The sequence below is a fragment of the Cetorhinus maximus genome, chromosome 14 (assembly GCF_964194155.1).
Source record: "Cetorhinus maximus chromosome 14, sCetMax3.hap1.1, whole genome shotgun sequence".
NCBI classification, from domain to species: Eukaryota; Metazoa; Chordata; class Chondrichthyes; order Lamniformes; family Cetorhinidae; genus Cetorhinus; species Cetorhinus maximus.
The window spans coordinates 19,167,315-19,194,610 of NC_135892.1; the positions used below are offsets into that span (position 1 = coordinate 19,167,315).

At 42.3% G+C, this 27,296-nt stretch overlaps 1 protein-coding gene across 3 annotated transcripts in view; it reads right to left on the reverse strand.

The window, feature by feature from the left end:
- LOC144689491 (uronyl 2-sulfotransferase-like) overlaps positions 1-27,296 on the reverse strand; it is a 98,149-nt gene that overhangs the window by 45,329 nt on the left and 25,524 nt on the right. For all 3 annotated transcript variants that reach the window (XM_078556617.1, XM_078556618.1, XM_078556619.1), the window contains 3 exons: positions 19,712-19,867; positions 17,218-17,297; positions 9,901-10,054 (listed from right to left, as the gene is read on the reverse strand). In XM_078556617.1, coding sequence (XP_078412743.1) covers positions 9,901-10,054; positions 17,218-17,297; positions 19,712-19,867 — 390 coding nt within the window. The remainder of the gene's footprint in view (positions 1-9,900; positions 10,055-17,217; positions 17,298-19,711; positions 19,868-27,296) is intronic.

Genomic DNA, 27,296 nt, shown 5'->3' on the forward strand with positions numbered 1-27,296 from the left:
ATCTTTTTTCATCTCTATGGTTCTTTCTGATAGCATGTGTACTATAAGGACAGCATTTCTTGTTTCTCTATCTTCTACAAAACCACATTGAAGAGCTGAAATTTCTGGCTTTATCTTGCTCCTGGCCCCTATTCATCAGAACTTCAAGAAGATCTTAGTAATGTGACTCATCAGGCTAATTGTGCGATGGAGTTCACATTCAATTCTACAGGCTTTTTTGTCAGTGGTAGAAAATATAATGGAATCATTACTCAAAAATACTTACCCAACAGAAGACCATTTAGAAAATCAAAATACAATAAAAGCTCGTCAGCTTGAATTTCAGAAGGAAAAGTTGCATTTGAGCAACCTTACTGAACTCTTTGAAGTAGGAACAAAACAGGCAAATAAGGGTACTGTGGTAGACCTAATATATTTGTATTTTTAACAGACCTTTGATAAGGTACCACATAGTAAATTCATGACTAAGGCAAGGACACGTGGAGCCAGGGAACAAATATGAGAATAGATAGCAAGCTAGCTACAAAACAGAAAACAACGGGCAGAGTTTAAGGGTATTTACGCAGACTGATAAGGGGCCAGAAATGGTGTTCCACAAGGATCAATGCTGGGAGCATGGCTGGCCACCGTTTACATAAGTGATTTGGACCAGGCAGTCAGAAGTGCAATTTCAAAATTTGCGAATATTACTAAATTAGGTGGCCTGGATAATGGAAGTACACGGAGAAAAAAAAGTTGCAGAATGTAATTGGCAAATTAACTTCAATATAGATATGCGTGAGGTGGCATATTTTGGTAGGAAAAGGACATAATCTTTGGAAAATGTCTAAATAGGGTAGAGAAGCAGAGGCTTCCTGGGATATAGGTACACAAATTACTGAAAGTAATGATGTAGATGAATAAGCTCAAGAGAGAAAGCCAAGCAAAGCACAGATTTATTTTGAGTGGGATAGATTTGAAAAGTAGAGAAATGTTAAATTGGTTTAGAACCTTGGTTTGTTTACATATGGGAGTACTCTGCACAGTTCTTGTCTCCATTTTATAAAAATGGCATAGAGGCACTCGGAGAAGTTGCAAAAAAGATCTCAGGAAAGATTGAACAGGCTCTTTTTCTCTAAAAAAGAGAAGACGGGGTTTGGGCGGAGGGGTGGGAGGAGGTGGTGTGCACTGATAAAGGTCTTTAAGATTGTGAAAGGCAGATGTAGAGAAAATGTTTCCACTTGCAGAGATCATCAGAATTTGAGGGTGAAGAAAAGATAGCCACTCGTACATCCAATAGGAGTTCAGGAAAATCTTCTTTACCCAGAGTGGTTAAAATGTGGAACTCATGAGGAGTTGAGGTGACTACTATTTAAGGGAAACCAGATAAATACATGAGAGAGAAAGGGATAGAAGGATATGTTGATGGGAGCTAGATGAAGGCGGCTGGTGTGGAATGTGAACAGTAGCACAGGTCTATTGGGCCAACTGACCCATTTTCTGTTTGGTAAACACTATGTATACCGTGTTATAACCTTACTATAGGAAATGGTGAGCAATGTAATGGGGTGATGTCATTGAGATTTGAAACCATTGAGAGTTGAAATGTCACAATAATTGATAAGACCTCCTGGCCTGGCACTACAATGAGAGCTGTGGATTAGTTGGTGGCATTCTCACCTTGAGTCAGAAAGTTGTGGGTTCAAGTCCCCCAACAGAGAATATGAGCACACAAATCTAAGCTAACACTTTCAGTGCAGTACCAAAGGAATGCTGCAATATTGGGGATGCCATCGTTTAGATGGGCCGTTAAATTGAAGTGCTGACTCTTGGAAGGGCGTTAAGAGTCTCGTGGCATTATTCGAAGAAGGGCAGGTGAGTTCTTCCAGTGTCTGCTCCAGTCTTTATCCATTAAGCAACACTCTTAAACAGATTATCTGATCATTACTTCAATGCTGTTCGTATGTTTGCTGTACCCCATTTTCTACATCACAACAGTGATTGAACTTCCAAAGTGCTTCATTAATTGTAAAGTGCTTTGGAACATCACAAGTACATGAAATGCACTACAGTAATGTAAGGTCTTTCCTTTCTCTTTAACAGAGCTTACAAAAATTACGCAAAATTCATTTGCTATTTTGGGTAATTCTAGACAAATTATGAATCTATCACCTCAGTCCCAAAACACTGCTGCAGTGGTTTGTTAAGGTAGTGTCTTAGGACCAACCATCTTCAGTTGCTTCATCAATGATCTGCCTTCCATCACAAGATTAGAAGTGGGGAAGTTCACTGATGACTGCACAATGCTCAGTACCATTCACAGCTCTTCAGATACTGAAGCTGTCCATGACGATGTGCAGCAAGACCTGGATAACATTCAGGGTTGGGCTGATAAGTGGCAAGTAACATTCACACTGCACAAATGCCTGGCAATGATCATCTCCAACAGCAGAAAATCTAACCATCCCCCATTGATATCCAATGGCATTACCATTCCTAAATCCTCCACTATCAAGATCCTGGGGTTACCAATGACCAGAAACTTAACTGGGCCAGCCATATCTGGCTTCAAGAGTAGGTCAGAGTAACTGACTTCCTGCCTCCCCAAAGTCTACCCACCATTGAAAAGGCACAAGTCAGGAGTATGATATGACTCTCCAATTGCTTGGATGAGTACAACACCAAAAAACATTCAAGAAGCTTGACACCATCCAGGACAAAGTGGCCTGCTTAATTGGCACCCCATCCACCACCTTCAACATTCACTCCCTCCACCACCAACGCACAGTGGCAGAAGTCTGTAACACTTACAAAATACACTGCAGCAACTCACCAAGTCTCCTTTGGCAGCACATTCCTCTACCACCTAGAAGGACAAGCGGAGCAGCAAATGGGAACACCACGATCTGCAAGTTCCCCTCCAAGCCACACACCATCCTAACTTGGAACTATGTTGCCATTCCTTCACTGTCACTAGATCAAAATCCTGGAACTCTCTTCCTAACAGCACTGTGGGTACACCTACACCAGGTGGACTGCAGCACTTCAAGGCGGCAACTCTCAATCACTGCCTCAAGGACAATAAGGGATGGGCAATAAATGCTGACCTTGCCAGCGATGCCCATATCCCATGAAAAAAAAAGGTATATCAGGAAGTAGCACTGGAAAAATGGTAAACTTGAAAGTGAAAAAGACATGGAGCCCTGATGGCATACAGACTGAAGAAACATCAGAGACTCTGAATACAACCTATGAAATGTTCTTGGAAAAACAAATTGTGCCAGAGAATTGGAGAGTTTAAACCCTTCTTTAACAAAAGGGAATAAACCATGTAACTAAACATCAGTCAGTCTCAGTGGGGCAGTTAGTACGTTTCTCATGAATACGAGATAAATTAATCCCTTGGAAACATGAGTCAAAAACAGGATTTGTCAAAGTCAAGAATTAATAGCATTTATTATAAAACAACAAATGTAATGAGAAGGAAAATCCAGGGGATGTAGTGCATTTGGATTTTCAAAACAAGTCTGATTACGTGCCACACAGAAAATTTGTAATTCTCAATGTTTTCAAATTCCTATTTCGCCTTGCCCCTCCCTATTTCTGTGATGACCTCCAGCCTGACAACCTTCCCGCGATATCTGCATTCCTCCAATTCTGGCCTCTTGCACATTCCCAATTTTAACTGCTCATTATTGGTGCCATGCCTTCAGCTGTCAAGGCCCCAGGCTCTAGAATACCTTCCCCAACTCTCTCTGCTCCTTTAAGACGCCCCTTAAAACCTAATGCTTTGCCTATATGATGTTGCCTTAAGTGGCTTCGTTTGATAATTTGAAAATTTTGTTTGATAACATCCCTGTGAAAGCAACATAGGATTTTTTTTTAACCATGTTAAAGGTGCTACCTAAATGCAAGCTGTTGTTGCTAGTATTAAACGGAATTTGGCTGCATCGATTGGAAGTCAGCTGAAGATCAGAAACAGAGATTTGATTATGACTGGAGAATGGAGCAATATAAATAATGTGGTCACTGTTGGAATCATGGCTCTCCCTCCTCTCTATGTTAAAGTCTCCATCACTTATAATGCCCACATTTAAAACAGAGTCACATATTATGGTCAAAAACGTGATAACCATTGGCTATTTGCATTAATGCCAATTTCAAAGTTGCCTGATAGAACGTCTTAACTGCTGCATTTATTTAGGCAGAAACAGCTGTGTTTATTGAGATATTGAATGACTGAATGTTGCCTGTTCCGATTCAGATTATGAAGTGTCACTGACCAATGTTGAACTATGCTTCCCATGTGAGGCAACAAAAGGATAGGAACAGAATAGCACTCAGTCCTTGGTCAGGTATAGGATCTGTCAGTACGGAGGTTAGTTCAGGTCATGGTTCAGGCAGCTGCGGATACAGATGACTGACGATAATATATACATAGCACAATTATGTTATACTGATCAATGTGTACAATGGCCAAATCATGCTCACACCAATGTGCCCCATGTAATTGATAGGAACTGTACATTATATACTTTTACATATAAACAATATATAACAAATGAGGGACACGTTTATAGGAAGCACAAATAGCCAGAGATGAAACAAAAACAAGCAGAGCAGTTAACTGTGAAGGTGATGATTAAGGAGAATGTTTACAGCGTAATGTATGGAGTAGATAGATATTACGTGAAATGTAAAGCAGAGAAATGTGAACTGAAATATTCTGCAAAGAATAAAGAGGGGAAGCATACACCAAATGTAAAACTTTAAAAAGGGCTCGAAATTTATGGATTCATGTACATACATCTTTGAAAGTACAGTAAGTCCGTGTTCCCCTTTAAAGTCAGTAAATTAATGGGGCCTATAATTGTGTTGAGCGTTGCGTGATTTGTTTCAAGGTTGTTTCCTGTGTGAATGCTGTTTCCCATGTGACCCAATTGGCACCATTTTGGTGTGGCCTCTCCCAGTCCACCCTCTTGCCACTTCCCTCTCCTGAATGTTAGGAAACAGAGACAGTCGAAATAAGTTATATTGGTATTTGTGGGTGTTTGGATGAGTTTTAGCTTTAATGTTCAAGTTTAATTTGTATTTCTGTGTGTATGATCAAGTTGAGTTTTAGTTTCACTTTAAAGGTGCCTGCGTTGCTAATGAGAGCGTAAGAGAAGTTAAGCAAACACAAGAGCAGAAAAACTGGGCTGTTGCCTAGCAACAGGAGTCCAGAGAGGCAGGTCCCTCCCACAGACACACAAGAAACTAGAAACAGCAGTTTGAGTCAGTTTTGAAGGCAGCTGCCAAGCAGAAGCAAGCTAGATGGGACAGATAGCCAGACCCAAGCTAAAGTTGGTTGGAAGTAGCTGCCAGAGAAAGACTGGAGCAAAAGGGGATAGATCGGAAGTCCCAAGCTAAAGTTTGGAGATAAAGGCTTGTGAGAAGCCAGAAGGTCCAAAGAGATAATGAAGGTCTGTTACTCTTTGCTATGGACATATGAAACAGTGGTGTACTGTTAACAGCTGAGTCAATGAGAGTGAGTGTGTGGAAGAAAGCGTGAACGCATGTGGTAACCCAGGGGAGAGGAGCATCAGCAGGAGAATTTGAAACCCTGGAGGTAAACCCTTGTGGAAGGCATCTGAGAGAAAGCGCAGTTTGGGAGAAGATTCCAAGGTGAGTTCTTGGAAAGTGGAGATTGGAAACCCTCGTGTAAAACACTGAGTTCAATGAGACTGGTTGATTCATGGGGTAACAAGCATCTGGAGGGAGTTGAAGAGAGATCTATAGCACCTGTCTGGGGTGGCATCTGTCACTGGGCTGCAGGTCGCCAATTGGTTCACATTGAATGTGTCTACTGTGAACATTTAGAGTATAAGATAGCTTTTATAACTTGTGTTATCCTTACAAATCTGTGCATATCTGTAAAGGTATAGTTGTGGGTGAAAGAGTATTGTGCTATAGTTCATCTTTTCCTGTTTAACACATGTTTTATACTTCTGTTAAAAGTTCATTATCTGACTCCAGTGACTGTTCAGTAGCCCCTTCCACGTATCTAAACAATCAAATAAAAGTTAGGATCTATCAAACTGGGTTCCATCCTGGGATTGTGTTTGTCCAGTGGTAACCTCAGCTGGGGATTACAACATGAACTTGCGTTCGCGTTTAAGATCCAGATCCGATCTGATGCCGGGGCTCGGATGTTATGGAAGTGTGAGCCCCAATCATGCAGAATTGCTGAGCTAGGGCTGCTCTAATCCGTTTTTTTAAAAAATGACTATCGAAGCTGCTCCTGCTTCATCGCTTTTCTCCCAAGCCATCACTCAGAGTGAGGGTTCAGGAGAGGGAAGTGGCGAGTGGGACCATTTACAAAAAAACCATGGATTGTAGCAGTCTCAGCATGGCAATTCTGCACCAGCAGCACTCAAACTTTCACAACATCAAAACTCTGGATCGGATTGGGATCTTGAACGGGAACGCAGCCAGGGGCTGCACCTTGGAGGGTCGGGGAAGGGGTTGGATCTGCAGCAACCGGGAGGTTTGAGAAGCAGGGTCGGCGGTCTCCGATAAGGAAGGTCCTACAGAACCCAGCTACAGTTTTAACATTGGTTCCTATGGGAACCAATGTTTCACTTAAAAGTTGTGATTTTCAGGAAGGCACCCACAACTTTAAGTGAGAACGTACTGCAGGAGGACTTACACTAAAACAAAATGGGTTTCTCAGGTTTTAGAAATCAGAGTAGGGAGTCCAAAACCTGAAGCTATGCTAAATCTATAGAGATCATTGGTTACACCACAGTTTGAATACTATGTCTACTTTTCCAACCTTACTTTAAGATGTCAGATCAATGGAGAGGAAACAGAGGATTTTCACTATGATTAGAGGGATGAGAAGCATTCAAAGAGAATTTGGGTCTCCCTTCCTTAGAACAAAGGAGAAGGGGTTTAACAGAGATGTTTTAAATTCTCAGAATTTGATAAAGCAAATTCAGCTCCCTGGTTGGTGAGTTCATAAATGGCTGGCAGTCAGTTAAAATCAAAACAAGAGAGAGTTTAAGGGATTTGTTATTGCAGAGGGTTTTTACTATATAATAATTCCGTACCAGGAACAGAGGGGGAAGGAGAATCAATGATCATTTTATAAGGGGGGAAATTTATAAGAGAATAGAATGTAGTAAATACCTCTTTCAGAGAGCCTGCACAGACACAATCTCCCGAATGATCTACAGTGATGGCATGTTCTGAGCAACCATGATTACCAGTCCCCTTTTTCAGTCAATATTGTGTTGTCCCAGCACTTGACTCCATTTCATTTCACATTGGTTCTGGCTCAATTTTAACCCTGCTCTTCCAATGGTTTGCAGGTCATTCAACCCATTAACTCGCTTGTTATGACTGGATTATTTGTCGGTTTGTCTGCCCTTCTTTTAGTTCCAATCTTATTCAAATATTTCCTTTCCAATACTCATGATCCTAAATGTCAACCTCTTTTTCTCTCTTCACAAAGAGTGTGTATTTCCAGGATTTTTGGTTTCTAATTAAACCTTGTACTTTAACAAGATCTCTTATACAGTCCCACATCATGAAGTGCATGATAAAATAGGGCAAAGTCAGCATGGTTTCATCAAGGGGAGGTCATGCCTGACAAATCTGTTAGAATTCTTTGAGGAGGTAACAAGTAGTTTAGACAAAGGAGAGCCAATGGATGTTATCTACTTGGACTTCCAGAAGGCCTTTGACAAGGTGCTGCATAGGAGGCTGCTCAGTAAGATAACAGCCCATGGTGTTAGAGGCAAGGTATTAGCATGGATAGAAGATTGGCTGTCTGGCAGGAGGCAGAGAGTGGGGATAAGAGGGTCCTTCTCAGGATTGCGGCTGGTGACTAGTGGAGTTCCGCAGGGGTCAGTGTTGGGACCACAACTTTTCACTTCATACATTAATGATCTATATGAAGGAACTGAGGGCATTCTGGCTAAGTTTGCAGATGATACAAAGATAGGTGGAGGGACAGGTAGCATTGAGGAGGCGGGGAGGCTGCAGAAGGATTTGGACAAGTTAGGAGAATGGGCAAAGAAGTGGCAGATGGAATACAACGTGGGGAAGTGTGAGGTCATGCACTTTGGTAGGAAGAATAGAGACATAGACTATTTTCCAAATGGGGAGAGAATTCAGAAATCTGGAGAGCAAAAGGACTTGGGAGTCCTAGTCCAGGATTCTCTTAAGGTTAACTTGCAGGTTGAGTCGGTAGTTAGGAAGGCAAATGCAATGTTGGCATTTATTTCGAGAGGACTAGAATATAAAAGCAGGGATGTGCTGCTGAGGCTTTATAAGGCTCTGGTCAGACCACATTTAGAATATTGTGAGCAATTTTGGGCGCCATATCTCAGGAAGGGTGTTCTGGCTCTGGAGAGGGTCCAGAGGAGGTTCACAAGAACGATCCCAGGAATGAAAGGCTTAACATATGAGGAACGTTTGAGGACTCTGGGTCTATACTCGATGGAGTTTAGAAGGATGAGGGGGATCTGATTGAAACTTACAGAATACTGAAAAGCCTGGATAGAGTGGACGTGGGGATGATGTTTCCATTAGTAGGAGAGACGAAGACCCGAGGGCACAGCCTCAGAGTAAAGGGAAGACTTTTTAGAACAGAGATGAGGAGAAACTTCTTTAGCCAGAGAGTGGTGAATCTATGGAATTCAAAGCCACAGAAGGCTGTGGAGGCCTGGTCATTGAGTGCATTTAAGACTGAGATAGATAGGTTCTTGATTGGTTAGGGGATCAAACGTTATGGGGAGAAGGCGGAAGAATGGGGTTGAGAAACTTATCAGCCATGATTGAATGGCGGAGCAGACGCGATGGGCCGAATGGCCAAATTTCTGCTCCTATGTCTTATGGTCTTATGGTGCTAAACAATTTCCTCATAATCAATGTTTACAATTCATCCATCTGTTAATTGGCAATTCTCTGGAGCATGGCCAAATTCCAGCCAGTCCTGGAAAATATCAGTGAGCAGGCTTCACAATCTCCTGGGATGAAAATAGCCTGTCTTAACTTTTCACGGTGTGCCCATAACATGCATGGTCATGTTTCTAAAGGATTCTAATTTAATGCTCATTGTTAATCTGTACCTTCACTTATGGTATTTCTCATCCTCTTACTCAACAATTCCATTACCATCTTTTTCCGCTCCCTATGTCTTGTTCCTCAGCTCCTCAGATGGCCTCCCACCCTCTGCAACACATCCAAAGCAAGAATCTCAACTTGAAGTTATTTAAACTAAACTTGGGAAAAAGTCAAAAGACTGTGGCTACAAGGTGAGAGGCTGGGAATTCTGCGGCAAGTAACTCACCTGCTGGCTCCATTATCTACAAGGCACAAGTCAGGAATGTGATGAAATACTCTCCACCTGCCTGGATAAATGCAGCTCCAACAACACTCAAGAAGCACGACACTATCCAGGGCAAAGCAGCCCACTTGATTGGCACCCCATCCGCCACTAACGAACAGTGGCAGTTTGTATCATATACAAGATGCATTGCAGCATCCTCTGACAGCAGCTTCGAAATCTGCAATCTCTACCACCTAGAAGGACATAGCAAATGCATGACAACACCACGGCTTGCAAGTTCCTTTTCAAGCCACACACCAACCTGACTTGGAACTATATCGCCATTCTTGCACTGTTGCTTAGTCAAAACCCTGGAACTCCCTCCCTAACACTTGAGTGTACCTACACAACATGGACAGCAGGGGTTCGAGGCGACGGCTCACCACCCCCTTCTCAATGGCAAATGGGATGGGCAACAAATGTTGGCCTAGTCAGCGACACCCATATCCCGTGAAAGAATAAATACAAAAGGATGCAGCTGGCGGCACTTGAACTGAAGGAAAAGCCATCCCATGACTTTCTTATTCACAGAAATACAAACTTACCAGGTAGCGCTCCTCATCTTTCATCCCTGGTGTCCGGATTTGATGATTCTGTTCAGACCGCCAGTCCCCAAAACGTCGGAAGAAATAGTTTGATACAAATCGGTTAATCGGATCCCTGATTATATTGATGTAAACAGGCTGCTCCAATCCAAACCTAAGTCAAGAAATAATTAACCATAGCCCATCAAATACTAATATAAAACTTACAATGCTTTTTACGGCATGATTCTCAAATGTCAGCAAAATCGCAGCCTAACCGCTCAATTATAGAAAAAAAATCTTCTTTTCAAAGTTTATTCTACATGAGATGTGGACATTGCTGACAAGACCAGCATTTGTTGCCCATCCCTAACTGCTCTTGAACGGAGTGGCTTGCTTGGCCATTTCAGAGGACAGTTGAGTCAACCACATTGCTTCGGGTCAGGAGTCACATGAGTCTATCTGGAGCCTGACCAGGTAAGGACAGCAGATTTCCTTCCCTAAAGGGCATTAGTAAACCTGATGAGTTTTTACAACAATCAATGATAGTTTCTTCTCCGCCGATGCTGCCAGACCTGCTGAGTTTTTCCAGGTAATTCTGTTTTTGTTTTGGATTTCCAGCATCCGCAGTTTTTTGTTTTTATTATTATAATGATAGTTTCATGGTCACCATCACTGATACTAGCTTTCAATTCCAGATTTTATTAAATTGATTTAAATGTCACCAGCTGCTGTGGTGGGATTTGAACCTGTGCCCCCAGGGCATTAGCCTGGCCTGCTGGATTACTAATCCAGTGGTGCTACCACTATGCCACTGTCTTCCCACTTCTTGTGCACTATCATACCGTGTATAAATCTGATTCATACTGTTGTACTGAAGGCCACTTGAAGGAGCCACAGCTTCTCCCTCAACACAACTGTGACCCTACAGCTCTGTTTGCTATCAGATCTCTCCACACCAGTTCATTAAACCACCAAGTAGGGAAAATGATCTTAATGAACAACAATACATCCTGACTCAAGAACAGAATTACCTGGAAAAACTCAGCAGGTCTGGCAGCATCGGTGGAGAAGAACAGAGTTGACGTTTCAAGTCCTCATGACCCTTCAACAGAACTGAGTAAAACTAGAAGAGGGGTGAAATATAAGCTGGTTTAAGGGGGGTGGGTGGGGGGAGAGAAGTGGGGGTTGGGGGGGGTGGCTGCTAGTTGTAGGGACAAGCAAGCAGTGATAGGAGCAGATAATCAAAAGATGTCACAGACAAAAGAACAAAGAGGTGCTGAAGGTGGTGATATTATCTAAGAGAATGTGCTAATTAAGAATGGATGGCAGGACACACAAGGTACAGCTCTAGTGGGGGTGGGGTGAAATAAGACTAACAGGGCATAAAAGGTATAGATTTAAAAATAATGGAAATAGGTGGGAAAAGAAAAATCTATATAAATTATTGGAAAAAACAAAGGGGAGGGGGAAGAAACGGAAAGGGGTTGGGGATGGAGGAGGGAGTTCAAGATCGAAAGTTGTTGAATTCAATATTCAGTCCGGAAGGCTTTAAAGTGCCTAGTCGGAAGATGAGGTGCTGTTCCTCCAGTTTGCGTTGAGCTTCACTGGAACAATGCAGCAAGCCAAGGGCAGACATGTGGGCAAGAGAGCAGGGTGGAGTGTTAAAATGGCAAGTGACAGGGAGGTTTGGGTCATTCTTGCGGACAGACCGCAGGTGTTCTGCAAAGCGGTCGCCCAGTTTGCGTTTGGTCTCTCCAATGTAGAGGAGACCGCATTGGGAGCAACGAATGCAGTAGACTAAGTTGGGGGAAATGCAAGTGAAATGCTGCTTCACTTGAAAGGAGTGTTTGGGCCCTTGGACGGTGAGAGAGAGGAAGTGAAGGGGCAGGTGTTGCATCTTTTGCGTATGCATGGGGAGGTGCCGTAGGTGGGGGTTGAGGAGTAGGGGGTGATGGAGGAGTGGACCAGGGTGTCCCGGAGGGAACGATCCCTACGGAATGCCGCGAGGGGGGGGTGAAGGGAAGATGTGTTTGGTGGTGGCATCATGCTGGAGTTGGCGGAAATCGCGGGGGATGATCCTTTGAATGCGGAGGCTGGTGGGGTGATAAGTGAGGACAAGGGGGACCCTATCATGTTTCTGGGAGGGGGGAGAAGGTGTGAGGGCAGATGCGCGGGAGATGGGCCGGACACGGTTGAGGGCTCTGTCAACGACCGTGGGTGGAAAATGTCGGTTAAGGAAGAAGGAGGACATGTCAGAGGAACTGTTTTTGAAGGTAGCATCATCAGAACAGATGCGACGGAGGCGAAGGAACTGAGAGAATGGATGGGGACCCCCACTAGAGCTGTACCTTGTGTGTCCTGCCATCCATTCTTAATTAGCACATTCTCTTAGATAATATCACCACCTTCAACACCTCTTTGTTCTTTTGTCTGTGACATCTTTTGATTATCTGCTCCTATCACTGCTTGCTTGTCCCTACAACCACACTCCCCCACAACTTCTCTCCCCCCACCTTAAACCAGCTTATATTTCACCCCTCTCCTAATTTTACTCAGTTCTGTTGAAGGGTCATGAGGACTCGAAACGTCAACTTTGTTCTTCTCCGCCGATGCTGCCAGACCTGCTGAGTTTTCCCAGGTAATTCTGTTTTTGTTTTGGATTTCCAGCATCCGCAGTTTTTTGTTTTTAATACATCCTGACTATTGTTTATGATCCCCAGCTGAGGTTACCACTGGACAAGCCTGATCCCAGGGTGGAACCCAGCTTGATAGACCCTAACTCTAGTTTGTTTAAATGAGTGGAGAGTAGCTACTGAACTGAGTCAGCTAATGAAGTTTAAAACAAAAACATTTATTAAACAAGAAAAGATGAACTATATTACAATACTCCTTCGCCCACAACCAAATCTTTACAGCTATATACAGATTTGTAAGGATAACACAAGTTACTAAAACTATCTTATACGCTAATGTTCGGAGTAAGTACACAGTAAGGTAACCTGTGATCAGACGCACCACACTTTGAAACCAAGTGACAGATACCACCTCAGACAGATGCTATGGATCTCTCCTCAGCTCCCCCCAGGCGCTTGTCACACTGTGAGTCAACTAGTCTCACTGCATCTTTGACACGAAGGTTCCCAATCTCCATTGTCCAAGAACTTGCTACGGAATCTTCTCCCAAACCAATGCTCTCTCTCCGACACCTTCCGCAAGGGGTTACCTCCAGGGTTTCGAGCTCTCTTTCCCATGTTCCTCTCCCCTGGGTCACCACATGCATTCAAGCTTTCTTCCATGCACACACTCTCTCTTTGACTCAGCCATCATCAGTACACCACTGCTTCACATGCCCATGGCAAAGAGTTACAGACCTTCAGTTGTCTCTTTGGGCCTTCCGACTTTTCCCAAGGTTTTATCTCTTTAAGCTTGAAGCCATTCCCTCTGCTCCCTACTTTTACTTCCACAGAACATGACCTTTTCCAGGTTCCTGTCCTTCCTTCGACTAGAAGGTCTTTCTCCTGTTCCATTCCCCTGGATTCTTGGGGACTTTCTTCGTTAGCTTTGGGAATGGCTATCTGCCCCTTTTGCCCCAGTCTCTCTCTGGCAGCTACTTTCAACCAACTTTAGCTTGGGACTGGCTATCTGCCTCTTCTAAGTTGCTTCTGCTTGGCAGCTGTCTTCAAAGCCAACTGAACTCAAACAGCTTCCAAATCAAACTGTTGTTTCTAGTTTTGTGTGCGTGTGTTGCCTGCATCTCTGGATCCGTGTTGCTAGAAAAAACTGGACTGTTGTCTACTCTTCTGTTTGCTTAACTTCTCTTTAGGAGTCTTAAACTCTCACCAGAAATGCAGGCGCCTTTTAAAGTGAAACTAAAACTCAACTTGACCTTTTCTTAAGACACAAATACAGAAATACAAATCAAACTTAAACTTTAAAGCTAAAACTCATTCCTAACGCTCACAAATACAAATATAACTTACTTAAACTATCTCTATTTCCTAACACTATCTTATCAGGAAGGTTTACGATTACTTGAATCAAGCTCAGAATTTTCCTCAATTTATACCTCAAACCTAGGGTGTCGTGTTTGAATAAAGCATATATAGTGTTATCCCATACCACTCTCTGAACACACATCTATACAGCACAACAGCCCGTCCAACCAAACATTACAACAGGGTGCAAATGCCCTGGCTTTTAGGATCATATATTACAGAAGGACATGATTCAGCCCACGGTACCTGTATGGGCTCCTTGAAAGAGCTAACCAATTCATCCCACTCCCCTTCATAGCCCTGCAAATTGTTCATTTTCAATTATCCATCCAATTCCCTTTTGAAATTTACTATTGACTCTGTTTTGGCTACCCTGTCAGGCAGCATATTCCAGATCAAAACAACTTACTGTAAAAAAAAAATTCTCATCTCCCATTGACTTTTGCCAATTAACTTAAAAATTTTATTGGAGGTTGTTTACAATAAGCTACAGTTTCAACAAAGCAGCAAATGGGAGGAGGATTGCTTCAAATTGATTGCTATTTATATCTCGACATAGCCTTTTGAGACACATTGTATTTAAAGCCACACACAAAAGGTACAATTTAAGCACCAACTAATGATAAATATCTGTTCTGCATTAAATATCTGAAACTATTCTTTTTAAAAGTCACAATTATTTAGGGTGGGATTTCAGGGAGAGGTGGGGTGAAAATTCAAGCTTTGAGCTCAAACATCCTATAGATTTGTGAAACTGGGATTCCTTCAATAGGCTGGCACCAGTTCTTAATGAACCTCCACAGAATGTTGGGCAAATTCAATGTAGGTGTCAATATTAAAAAAATCAAGTTTTCTAAGATTTGCTGAGTTCTTAACATGCTAGCTTCGGCTCAGTGAATAAGAAGGTCACAGATTCAAGCTCAACTCCAGAAACTTAAGCACATAATCCAAAACGACAGTCCTAGTGTAGGACTGATGGACGTTGCAATTTCAGAAGCGCAGACTTTGGGGTGAGGCGTTAAACCTAAATCAGCCCTCTCAGATAAATGTAAAAGACGCCATGGCACTATTTGAAGAGGAGTAGGAAACTCTCCTGGTGATCCTAATTGTCCTGTTGTAGCTTACAATAGAAGTCTGTTACACCCTCAACTCTGAGGGCAAACTGGGCTTTGCATCCTATCCCCAATAAGCTTTCCCCTTTACTGCAAAGAACAAATCTAGAAGCTTGCCTCCACTAACCTCTGCTTAGAACAAATTCAAGCCAAGCATTCAATAGGTCTGTGGGAAATCTTCAAGTCTGAGATAGACGGAGCACAAAATGAATATATCCCTTTAAAGGGGATATTTCAAAAGGAATGAGAGAGAAAGTAAGACTAAACTGAAACTTAAAAGGAAGGCACACATTGGGTTAACAATACTCAAGTTAATCATGGGGACAGAGTAGTGAGAAAGTGGAACTCACTAACACAAGAAGTTGGGGTAAATAGCATTGATTTAAGGGGAGAAAGAAATGGATTAAGTTTATAGGGCGAGATGAAGCAGGGTGGGAGATGCGGGTGGAGTAAACACCAACAATAGGCCTTTTGGGATGAACAAGTTCTGTAACATCCCATGTAATTCTTCCCTGCAATAATCAATAACACATTTCCTATCCAATTAGAAGCAAATTCCCCCTCCCTACACGCTGAAAAACCTTTTCCAGCCTCTTGCTCAAAGAAACAGCACCACCCCCAAACCAGAGGCTGAAAAGCTACTCTCTGTATGCATCCCCTCCCACTGGACCCAACAGAGCCAAATGTTCTTGGTTCTTCCTCCTCCTTCAGAGGTGGAATTGGACCCTCGGCACAATTGAAGATGAAAATTATTTGTGGTTCAGCTTTGGCTGGCATTCAACCTTCCTCCATCCACCTCTGCCCCTCTATTTACTCCTCTGGGCTGGCGTCTTTCCCCTCACCCTCACTGTCTATCTTCTGACTATACCCTTTCCTTCCCCACTACCTGTGAAGAAATGGGCTCTGGTCTACTGTCACGTACTCATTTACTGGCTTCTGTCGTTCCCTCTGCTCCTGTCCTATTCCCCTCCTTTTCCCCTTTCTAATACATATCTCTCCATTCTTTGTCTAGCCTGATATCTCCCCCTCCTATCTCCCTCCTTCTGCTCTTTAGCCTGAACATGCTTGTCCCATTAAGGTCCAGCTTTTCCACTGCTTTATGACCTGCTTGACCCAAAAACCGGATTTGTTCTTGATGCCCCACTTACAATGCCAAGGGAGGTCAACTAGCATTCAGTATTTAATGTTGTGCACAGTTCTGGTCTTCATATTCTAAAAAAAGTTATAGATCCATTGGAGAAGGTATAAACAAGGTTTATAAGGATAACAACACAAGAATGGAGAGGTTATACACATCAGGGAAGATTGAACAGGTTAGGGCTCTTTTCTTTAGAAAAGAGAGGTATAAAGGGATGATGTGAAAGGGATTTTAAAAATTATGAAAAGGTTTGATAAGGTAAATGTAAAAAGAAGTTTCCACTTGTTGGAGAATCTAAAACTAGGGCCCATAATATAGTATAAGTTAGGATTCTTCTCCTTGGAGAAGAGAAGGTTGAGAGGAATTTGATAGAAGTATTCAAAATCATGAGGGGCGTGGACAGAGTAGATAGGGAGAAAATGTTCCAATTGGTGGATCGATCAAGATCCAAGGTAATGGACAAAAGAGGCAGTGGCGACATGAGGAAAATCTTGTTCATGCAGCAAGTGATTAGGGTCTGGAATACACTGCTCGAGAGCATGGTGGAGGCAGGGTCAATTGAGGCTTACAAAAGGGAATTGGATTAATATCCGAAAAAGGACAAATTTGCAGGACTACAGGAAAATAGCAGGGGAGTGGCACTAGGTGAATTGCTCCTTCAGAGGGCGAGCACCAACATAATGGGCTGAATGGTTACAGCACAAAAGGAGGCCATTCAATGATTCTATGAATATAAAATAGTCACTAATAGATGCAATAGAGAATTCAGGAGAAACTTTTTCAACCAACAAGTGGTTAGAATGTGGCACTCATTACCACTTGATGTGGTAAGGTGAATAGGATAGATGCAGTTATAGGGAAGCTGAAATATCCTTAGATGTTATGCTCAACACCTGAAGTTTGGCTTGAACTCACTAGCTTCTGAGGGAAGAGAGTAACCACCGAGTCAAGGCTAACACTTAGACAATACACGCAGGATCAACTGTTAGTAACTCTGACCACTTGTGGTAGTTAGTTCAGAAGAGAACTGTACTACATTAACAGAAGATTTCACAATTGTGCAAACAAAGAAATAAACTGCATTTATTACCTTGTAAAGTTAAGGAAATGGACATGCCGTGTATACAAGTAAGGTTGTTCTCCAAGGCTGATATTGGTTATTAATTCCATCTGTAAAAACGGAAGACAAAAAAATCATGTGTTTTAAAAACAGACGTCATTTAGCTCCTGCCGTTTTCCCTCTGCTTGTGCAATCACAGCCCTATCCAAGGAAGGCAACAGCTTCTAGGGTTATTAGAAGTGGGAATAAAAATCCCACAGCAGCTTTCTGTTAATGTGACGACAGGCTGACCGATCATGGACAGTGCCCAGGACTACTGCGGACCTGCCTGGCTCAGGGATCAGCTTATTGAGTCTGACAATGGAGGGTTGGCACCACAAAGCCAGCATGACCACCAAAAGGACCTCTCTTCCCTAAGGGATAGTCACTAGTTGGTCAACAGACAATGGATGAGAACAAGTTTGAACCCTTGTTATACATCACATCCTAATACCCAGATACTTGCCATTTTGTAACCCCATCACTGGGTGCACGCGTCAGCAAATACACTCCACGTGATATCAAGAAATGGCTGAAGGCACTCAATACTGTAAAGGCTATGGGCCCTGACAACATTCTGGCTAGAGTATTGAAGACTTGTGCTCCAGAACTAGCCGTGCCCCTAGCTGAACTGTTCTGTTGCAGCTACAACACTGGCATCTACCTGGCAATTTGGAAAATTGCCGAGGTATATCCTGTCCACAAAAAGCAAGGCAAATCCAACCTGGTCAATCACCACCAAATCAGTCTACGCTTGATCAGCAGCAAAGTAAAGGAAGGCATCATCGACAGTGCTATCAAGCAGCACTTACTCAGCAATAACTTACTCACTGATGCTCAGTTTGGGTTTCACCAGGGTCACTCAGCTCATGGCTCATTACAGCCTTGATCCAAACATGAACAAAAGAGCTGAACTCAAGAGATGAGAGGAGAGTGCCTACCCTTGACATCAAGGCAGCATTTGACCAAGTGTGGCATCAGGGAGCCCTAGCAAAACTGGAATCAATAGGAATCAGGTGGAAAACTCACCGCTGGTTGAAGTCATACCTAGCACAAAGGAAAATGGATGAAATTGTTGGCGATCAATCATCTCAGTCCTGGAACATCACTGCAGGAGTTTCTCAGGGTAGTATCCTAGGCCTAACCATCTTCTGCTACTTCATCAATGAACTTCCTTCCATCATAAGATCAGAAGTGGGGATATTCATGGATGATTGCACAACATTCAACATCATTCGCAACTCCTCAGATACTGAAGCAGTTCACATCCATATGCAGCAAGACCTGGACAATGTTCAGGCTTGGGCTGACAAGTGGCAAATAACATTCGTGCCACACAAGTACCATCTCCAACAAAAGAGAATCTAACCATTCAATGGCATTACAAATGCTGAATCCCCCAATATCAACATCCTGGGTTGGGGGAGGGGGGTTACCATTGACCAGAAACTGAACTGGACCCACCCTATAAATGCTGGGGCTGCAAGAGCAAGTCGGAGGCTGGGATTTCTGCAGTGAGTAACTCACCTCCTGATTCCCCAAAGCCTGTCCACCATATTCAAGTCAGGAGTGTGATGGAATACTTGCCACTTGCCCAGATGAGTGCAGCTCCATTAACACTCAAGAAGCTCAACACCATTCAGGGCAAAGCAGCCCACTTGATTGGCACCCCATCCACCAACTTTAACATTCACTCTCTCCACCACCGACGCACAGTGGCAGCAGTGTGTATCACCTACGAGATGCACTGCAGCAATTCACCAAGGCTCCTTTGACAGCACCTTCCAAACCCACAACTGCCTAGCAGGACAAGGGCAGCAGATGCATGGGAACACCATCACCTGCATATGCCCCTCCAAGCCACACACTATCCTGACTTGGAACTATATCGATATTCCTTCTCTGTCACTGGGTCAAAATCCTGGAACACCCTCCCTATCAGCACTGTGGGTGTACCTACACCACATGGGCTGCAGTGGTTCAAGGTGGCAGCTCACCGCATTCTCAAGGGCAATTAGGGATGGTCAATAAATTCTGGCCTAGCCAGCAGCATCCACATCCCATGAATTAATTAAACAAAAAAAGCAGGCCTAACATCATCAGCAATTGATCGCAGATGCAGTTCAGTACAGATAAACATAAAATCATTATAGAAGAAAGGAAGGAGTATCTTTTTAAATGGAGCAATATACTGCATGCCAATTAGGTAAAAGATCCGAGCAATTATGGTGGATAAAATCATGAAATCAGCCCCATGCTTAGCTGCAGTGAGAAAAAGGCAAAGGCCAACATTAGCAGAGGGATGGAAATGTTGCTGGCCAGAATCCAACTAGGGAACTGTATGCAGTTCTAGTTACCTCATCATTCACTGCCACTGAGGCGCTGCAGAGGTGTGTACTGAAAATTATCTTGGGTATCAAGATCCTAAGTTATTGGCAATGGTGAAGGAAGTTAAGTTCATTCTTTTCAAAAAAGGGATGCTGACCTGCTCAATTCTATTTAGCCTGGTTTTGTTGTGAACATCTGAATTTATGAGGTTGAAATGGTTTCTCTCCGTTAAGACTCTCAGTAGCTGCACCACAGTCCGGCTTCCACATTTTCCAACTCTGTTGTAAACCAGCTGGCTGGGGAATGGCAGAACCTGTTCAGAATGGGAAAGCACAGCACATTAAACAGCTACTCTATCGGCACCTCAGCCATGTAATATTGCAGGAAATAATTTGGCGCTCTGTTCACTTTTTCATCTCTTGGTCAGTCTTCATACTTAAATATCAGCCAGCTATTTGACAATATAGAATATCTGAACTGGCCCAGCCATTACCTCTAGGCTGTACACACAGACTACAGATCAAGTGTCAATCACATCACCAAATGTCCTCTGAAACAGCCTAGCAAGCCACTCAGTTGCATGAAACCGTTAACAGATATAACATCATTTTGGAGGTATCAACAGCACATGGACAGTTCAGGAAGGCGGCTCACCACCACCTTCTTGAGGGTAATTAGGGGTGAGCAATAAATGCTGGGTTGCCAGTGATGCTTACATTCCATGAGCGAATAATAAAAATTTTCATGGTGCCTTCCTCCTGCATGGAAGGCACATAGGTCTCCATAACCAATGAAGTGAGGAAAGTGTAATGCTGATGGAATTGATGAGAAATTCCAGTCACCTTGAGAATTACTTTAGATACAATAAACAGACTGCAAAGTACAATTTACTTCATATTATTTGAACTAAATTCACATCTGATGCTTAATTTCAAAACCATGCACTCCCAAATTCCGAACTTCAACTTTTTTCTGATCTTCCATGTGTTGCTAATCACTACTCTAGTTTGACAACAGAATGAAAGAGAGCTAGTTAGTTTCAGATTTCCACCATCTGCAATTTGGATGAGACTCAAGAGTTCTATTTTAAATTAGTCGGGAGCCCTTCAATTTAGTCCTACAGCTGGGTCAAAGGACAGAATTAAAATAACATTTGAAGCAGGAAATATTTAAGACTACTTTATGATCAGTTAAAAATCAAAACGGCTATGTGTTTAGATCCGGGAAACCATGACTTCAAGTTATAAAGAATTTTCTAAGATCCCTGATGACTAGAGGGTCACAAGTTAGATCTTCATTCTGCATTGAGTTAGTCTACCTTGGTAAACATAGCTTTATATTGCGTTTCTGGGAAGGGGGCTGGGGGGGGGTTGGGCGAAACGTGGAGGGGAAGAGGTGGAATATAAGAGATATTAATGCCTCTGAGCTAGGGGAAAAAAAATTAGACTGATCACCACTCCTGATCTCCATTAGATGACTCCTGCTGAACAACAGGTACAAGGCTGGACTTGTAATGTTCGCCCTATGCCCAATCTCTCAGACACACCCTCTCTCCACAGCACTCATTGCTTGGATTCACAGGAGGTCAATGAACACAGCTGAATGCAGTTCTGAAAAGGAGGAAGAAAACAAGCACTGGAGAAATGGTTTTGCAGAGCTCTCTTCCCCTTCAGGACGAGAAATGTAATTTCCACAGCAACAGAACCCCACCCCCTCCACCCCCCTAAATATGCTCACGAGACTTGTTTCAGGAGTCAGACAGAGGGTTTTTGAAGCTTATACAAGTAACATACAGTGAGCTGATTCCTAAAAACCAATACTATTAAATACCACAGAAGATTACTGGGTCACTTTTGTGGCTTGAATATTTGATGTAGACACAGAGAGCCACAGTTCCATAACCAACCTAATGCGTATGTCAAACCAGTCTGCTTACCAAACACTGTGTCTCTGTTCTGATCTAGGGCTGGAGTTTGCATACCTGCTGTTTCCAGACCAATGTGCTGCATTCATGGCAGGGGCTAAATGAACGTCTTTATTTGAGTTGAGAACCAGCAGACAAACAGAAAGTTTCAACTATGCTAATTTAAAAAAAATCTAAACCAGTGTCTGCTGAAAAGGCAACAGATTACTGAGGTCACAAGTCAGCATTTATGGACACAGCCATCTAGTGCACAGTCTCCAACTCACCTGAGGCTGAAGGGAACAAGACTGATTTTTCCTGTTGGCCGGTTGTAAGAACTTACTGCTGCTTTTGCCCTGAAACTGAATTCTTTGTTTACTGCGGTAATTAAAAAATATCCTGAGTGTGTCATAAAGGCACAATTTTCATCAACCTCCAACAGTGCACAAGGAAACAGCAGAAAACATGTTTTAAGGGAAGAAAACCATTTACATCTGGAGAAAATGCTTACAGGGAGTTAGCATTAATCATTTGCCCTTCCCTATTTAATTAATCTTTTTTTCTAGCCTTGATGTTTTATTAATTTTGAGCTGCTGTCCTCTAGCTTTTTCCTTTTGACACATTTTGCTTTTTCCCCTCGACTTAAATCAGTTTTGCATTCATGTTTTTTCATATTTTTTCTAAGTAATCCCAGCATGTACAGTACCAGAAAACGCCATCGTAGTCTCTCAGGCTGATCCAGAATATAAAGCATTCCACACTGCTCTATTTTCTGTGCTCATTTGCTTTCTCTGTCAAATATTTACACAGTCTCCTCTTGAATCTGCAGCCATGGCCAGTCTGTTCCATACACATTCATTTTAAAAAACTTGGAAGACTTCACTAAAGTCTCCTACGAATCTGTCTTCCAGGGAAAATATTCCCAATTTCTATAGCCTTTTTATATTGTGGCCAAATGAATGCAGTACTGAGGTAGCATTGCACTGTCAGAGGTACCATCTTTCAGATGAATCATTAAATCAAGGACCCGTCTGTCCCCCTGGGCGGACGTAAAAGATTCATAGCGCTGTTCAAGAAAAGCTGGGGAGTTCTTCCCGGTGTTGCGGCCAACAAATCCCTCAAAGTACACCACTAAAAATAGATTTCCTGGTGCCACGTATTAGTGAGTATAGTAATAGGAAAATACAGCAGATAAATGCGTGTTGGACGATGGTCCTGGAGGCGGGTGGGGGAGGGGTTTAAGATTCCTAGGACATTGAGACCAGTTCTGGGGGAGATGGGACTTGTACAGGCCACAGGGAGTGCACCTGAACAGAACCTGCACCAACGTACTTGTGGGGTGGTTTGCTAGTGCTACTGGGGAGGGTTTAAACTAATGACCGAGGGTGAGAACCAGGAAGTAACATTAGAGAGGAAAAACAAGATGTACAAAGAATTGGGAGAGATAGGTAAAGTGAGATTGTGTGAGTGAATACAATAAGGTTTAAAGTGGGTTTTCAGTGCACACATGTGAATGCACGGAGGGTGGTAAATAAGGTCAGTGAGCTGCAGGCACAAGTACCCACAAGGGAGTGTGATTTTGTGGCTCAAAAAAGGGCAGGACTGGGTACTAACTATTCCTGGATACAAGGTGTTCAGGAAAGACAGTGAAGGAAAGAAAGGAAGAAGGGTGGCAGCGTTGATTAAGAACATTATTAAAATGCCTGAGAGAGAGGATGCCTTAGAGGGGTCAAGGGCAAAACCTATTTGGTTAGAACTAAGAAACAATAGAGGTACCATTACAATACTGGGTGTATTTTATTGGCCTCCAACTAGCAGGAATGCAACACAGGGACAAATTTGCAAGGAAATTAGAGCTGCAAAAACTATAGAGTAGTTATAATACGAGGCTTTAATTATCTTAATATAGACTGGGATAGTAATAGTGTAACGGACATAAAGGGGGAAAGAGTTTCTAAAGCATGTTCAGGAGAATTTTCCACATCAGTATATTTCCAGTACAATTAGGAAGGAGGCATTGCTGGATTTGATTCTAGGGAATGAGGAAGGACAAGTGAATCTGGTGTCAGTTGGGAAGCTTTTACGGAACAGTGATCAGAACAAGTCTGGTTCAGGTAAATTGGAATCATAGGACCGCAGGCAAACCAATTGAACAATAGGTTGTCTTAAAGAGTTGATCGTTCCAGTGCAGTCGAGGTACATTCCCACGAGGGGGAAGGTAGGACAAGAAGTCAGAGTTCCCTGGATAATAAAAGAGAAAGAAATTAAGATGAAGCAGAAAAAGGGCCATATGACAGCTGTCAGGTTGATAACACAAGAGAGAACCAGGCTGAATTTAGCAGGTTCAGAGGGAAGTATAAAAAGGAATAAGAGAAGTGAGAGTATGAGAACAAAATGACTGTCAACAAAAAGGGGATCCAAAAGCCTTCTACAGGCATATAAATAATTCAGGGTGGTAAAAGGAGGAGTAGATCCAATTAAGGACCAAAAAGGGGATTTACACATGAAGGCAGAGGACATGGTTGATGTACTGAATAAGTACTTTGCACCTATCTTTATCAAGGAAGATGCTGCTGCCAAAGTCATGGAGAAAGAAGAAGTAGTTGAGACACTGGAAGGCTAAAGAAATAATTAAGAGGAGATATTAGATAGGCTGGCTGTAATTAAAGTTGATAAGTCACCAGGACTGGATGAGATGCATCTGAGGATGCTGAGGGAAGGAAGGGTGGAAATTGTGGAAGTGTCAGCCATAATCTTTCAATCCTCCTTTGATACAAGGGATGGTGCCAGGGGTCTGGAAAATTGCAAATGCTCCTCCCTTGTTCAAAAAGGGTGCAAGGGTAAACCCAGTAGCTACAGGCCAATCAGTTTAACCATGGTAGTGGGAAAGCTTTTAGAAATGATACAGATGACAAAATTAATAGTCATTTGGGCAAATATGGATTAAGGAAATCTAGCACGGGTTTGTTAAAGGAAAATACGAGTTTTCTGATGAAGTAACAAGAAAAGGCTGAAGAGGGTAATATGGCTGATGTGACACAGTATTTCAAAAGGCATTTGATAAAGTGTCATGTAACAGGCTTGTTAGCAAAGTTAAAGCCCATGTATGGCAGCATGGAGACAAAGTTGGCCAAGGGACAGCTAACAGAGGTTGGAGGTTTTGGACTAGAGGAAGCTATATAGTGGGGTTCCCCAGGGGTCAGTATTAGGGCCTCAACTTTCCTTGACCTATCAATGAACTAGATTTGAATGTACAGATCACAATTTAAAAATTTGCAGATGACACAAAACTTGTAAGTATTATGAACTGTGAGGAAGATAGTGATAGGCTTCAAGAGGACATAGACAGGCTGGTGGAATGGGCAGACATGTTGACAAATGAACTCTAATGCAGAGAACGAGGAAAGGTAATATAAAATAAAAAACACAATTTCAAATGGAGTGCAGGAGCATAGGACCTGGATGTATTCATGCTTGATTCGTTGAAGATAGCATGACAGATTGAGAAAGCAGTTAATAAGGCATATTGATCCTAGGATTTATAAATAGAGGCTTAAGGGTACAAAAGCAAGGAAATTATTGTGAACCTTTATAAAACTGGGTTTGACTGCAACTGGAGCTGTGTCCCCAGTTCTGGGCAGCTGTCATGAAGCTATTAATGTATATAATGTTATTGGAAATTATTTTTTTTTAAATAGAGGTTTAGTCTGTGCGTGTTAATTGGATTAAAGCCAGCAAGTCTGGGTGCTTTGATGTATAGTAGTTTTGAGATGTAAACAGAGGGGTAAAGAATGGATTTGCATTTTGTGAATAGAGCAGTCAAGAAGGAGAGTGAAATCTGGCACCTAGCTAGGAGACACCAAGCAATGTTTATATTACTAATAAAACTGGTACTATGAAAGGGGTTTTATTGTTAGAAGAGGTGGAGTTCAAAGGGCCTGGTGATACAATGAGAATCTGCATCCAAAGGGAAGGCTGGGTATACTCTGAAAGGAGCTTGTGTGTGAAAGGCACAGGCATGTAAGATTATAGCCTGTAAGCCTACAACTGTCTGCAAGGGAACCAAGTTGAAAGGCACCTCATTTGAATCTGTAAGGTGAAAATGTTTTGCCTGGTATCTGCTTAAAGTCTATGGGTTGTTGTTGCCTTAGTGGAGATTAGTTTGGGAATTTGTTAAAAGTTATGATAGTAGCAATTTGTAGCCATGTGTATATGTTTAATACCTTGTTGTAAACTAATAAGTGTCTCATTTAGTTTGATATAAAAACCTCTCGAGAACTGGTGGTCTTATTCTTGAATTTAGAGCTGCAACTCAAAACATAGCAATTGAAAATATAGGTTATGACAGTTGTTTAAAGTTTCCCTCTGAGATGTTAAATAACTCAGCCTTTAAAAACTGCTGTGTCATAACAGCACCACACTTTAGGAATGATTTGAGGGCATTGGGGAGGGTGCAGAGAAGATTTTGAGAATGATTCCAGGGATGAGAGACTTCAGTTACAAGTATAGATTAGCAAAGCTGGGGCTGTTCTCTTTGAAGAAGAGAAGGTTGAGAGGAGATTTGATAGAGGTGTTCAAAATCATGAGGGATCTGGCCAGAGTCTATAGAGAGAAACTGTTCCCAATGGCAAAAGGCTCAAGAAGCAGGGGACACTGATTTAAGGCGATTGGTAAAAAAGCAACGACGACATGAGGAAAAATATTTTTTAACGTAGCAAGTGGTGAGCATCTGGAATGCGCTGCCTGAGATTGTGGTGGAGACAGGCTCAATTGTGGCTTTCAAAGGGCAATTGGATAATTATCTGAAGGGAAAAATTTGTAGGGCTACAGGAAAAAGGCAGGGGAGCGGAACAAGCTGTGTCGCTCTTAAGAGAGCCAGCAAGGACATACCAGGCCGAATGGTCTCTTCCTAGCTGTGAACATTCTATGATTATCTCATCTGCTGTTTGTGATTGTTTACTGTGTTTCCTACATTACAACAGTGACTACACTTCAAAAGTAATTCATTGGCTGTGAAGCACTTTGGGATGCCTGGCGGTCGTAAAAGCACTAAAGAAATGCAAGCCTCTCTTTCTTACAGGCAGGTGCCGTGTAAATTTCCCATTTCCAGGGTCCTCTACTCTATCCCTGTAATGGTATGCCTCAAGGAACAGTTTAATCATGACTGTTAAGACACACAGTGCCAATAGCTTATACCAGCTATCCACAGGCATTTGATTACAGATCTATACCAGCAAGGGAAAATATAAGCAATGTGATGGGATGTTACATATGTGGATTTTCAGGTAATATTTTGACAGTGTGCCACGAAAGAAATATGTTATGCAATATTAAGACAAATGCTAGGAAAGAATGCAGCCATTTGAATTTTTAAAATATTTTGTTTTAGTAAACCTGAATACTGAGTGTGTTTTAGAAATCAACAAAAACCAACCTACAAGTTGATAAAAAGGGAAAAAATAAAATGAGAGTAAATTAGCCAGGAGTATAAAAACAGATTGCAAGTAAAAAAAAAGGAGTAAGTAGCTAAAATAAATGTTGGCCCCTTAAAGTCAGAGACAGAAGTTATCATGAGGAACAAGGAAATGGCAGGAATGTTGATCAAATATTTTGTGTCTGTTTTCACAGTAGAAAACAAATTACATACCAGAAAGAGAGGGTTAATAAGAGTGAGGAAATTGAGGTAATTAATATCAGCAGAGGAAAAGTATTATAGAAACTCATGGAATTAAAAAACAACAAATCCCCAAAACCTGATGGCCTACATCCTAGGGTTCCAAAAGAGGTAACTGCAGACGTAATGGATGCACTGATTACAGTTTTCCAAAATTCCCTAGAT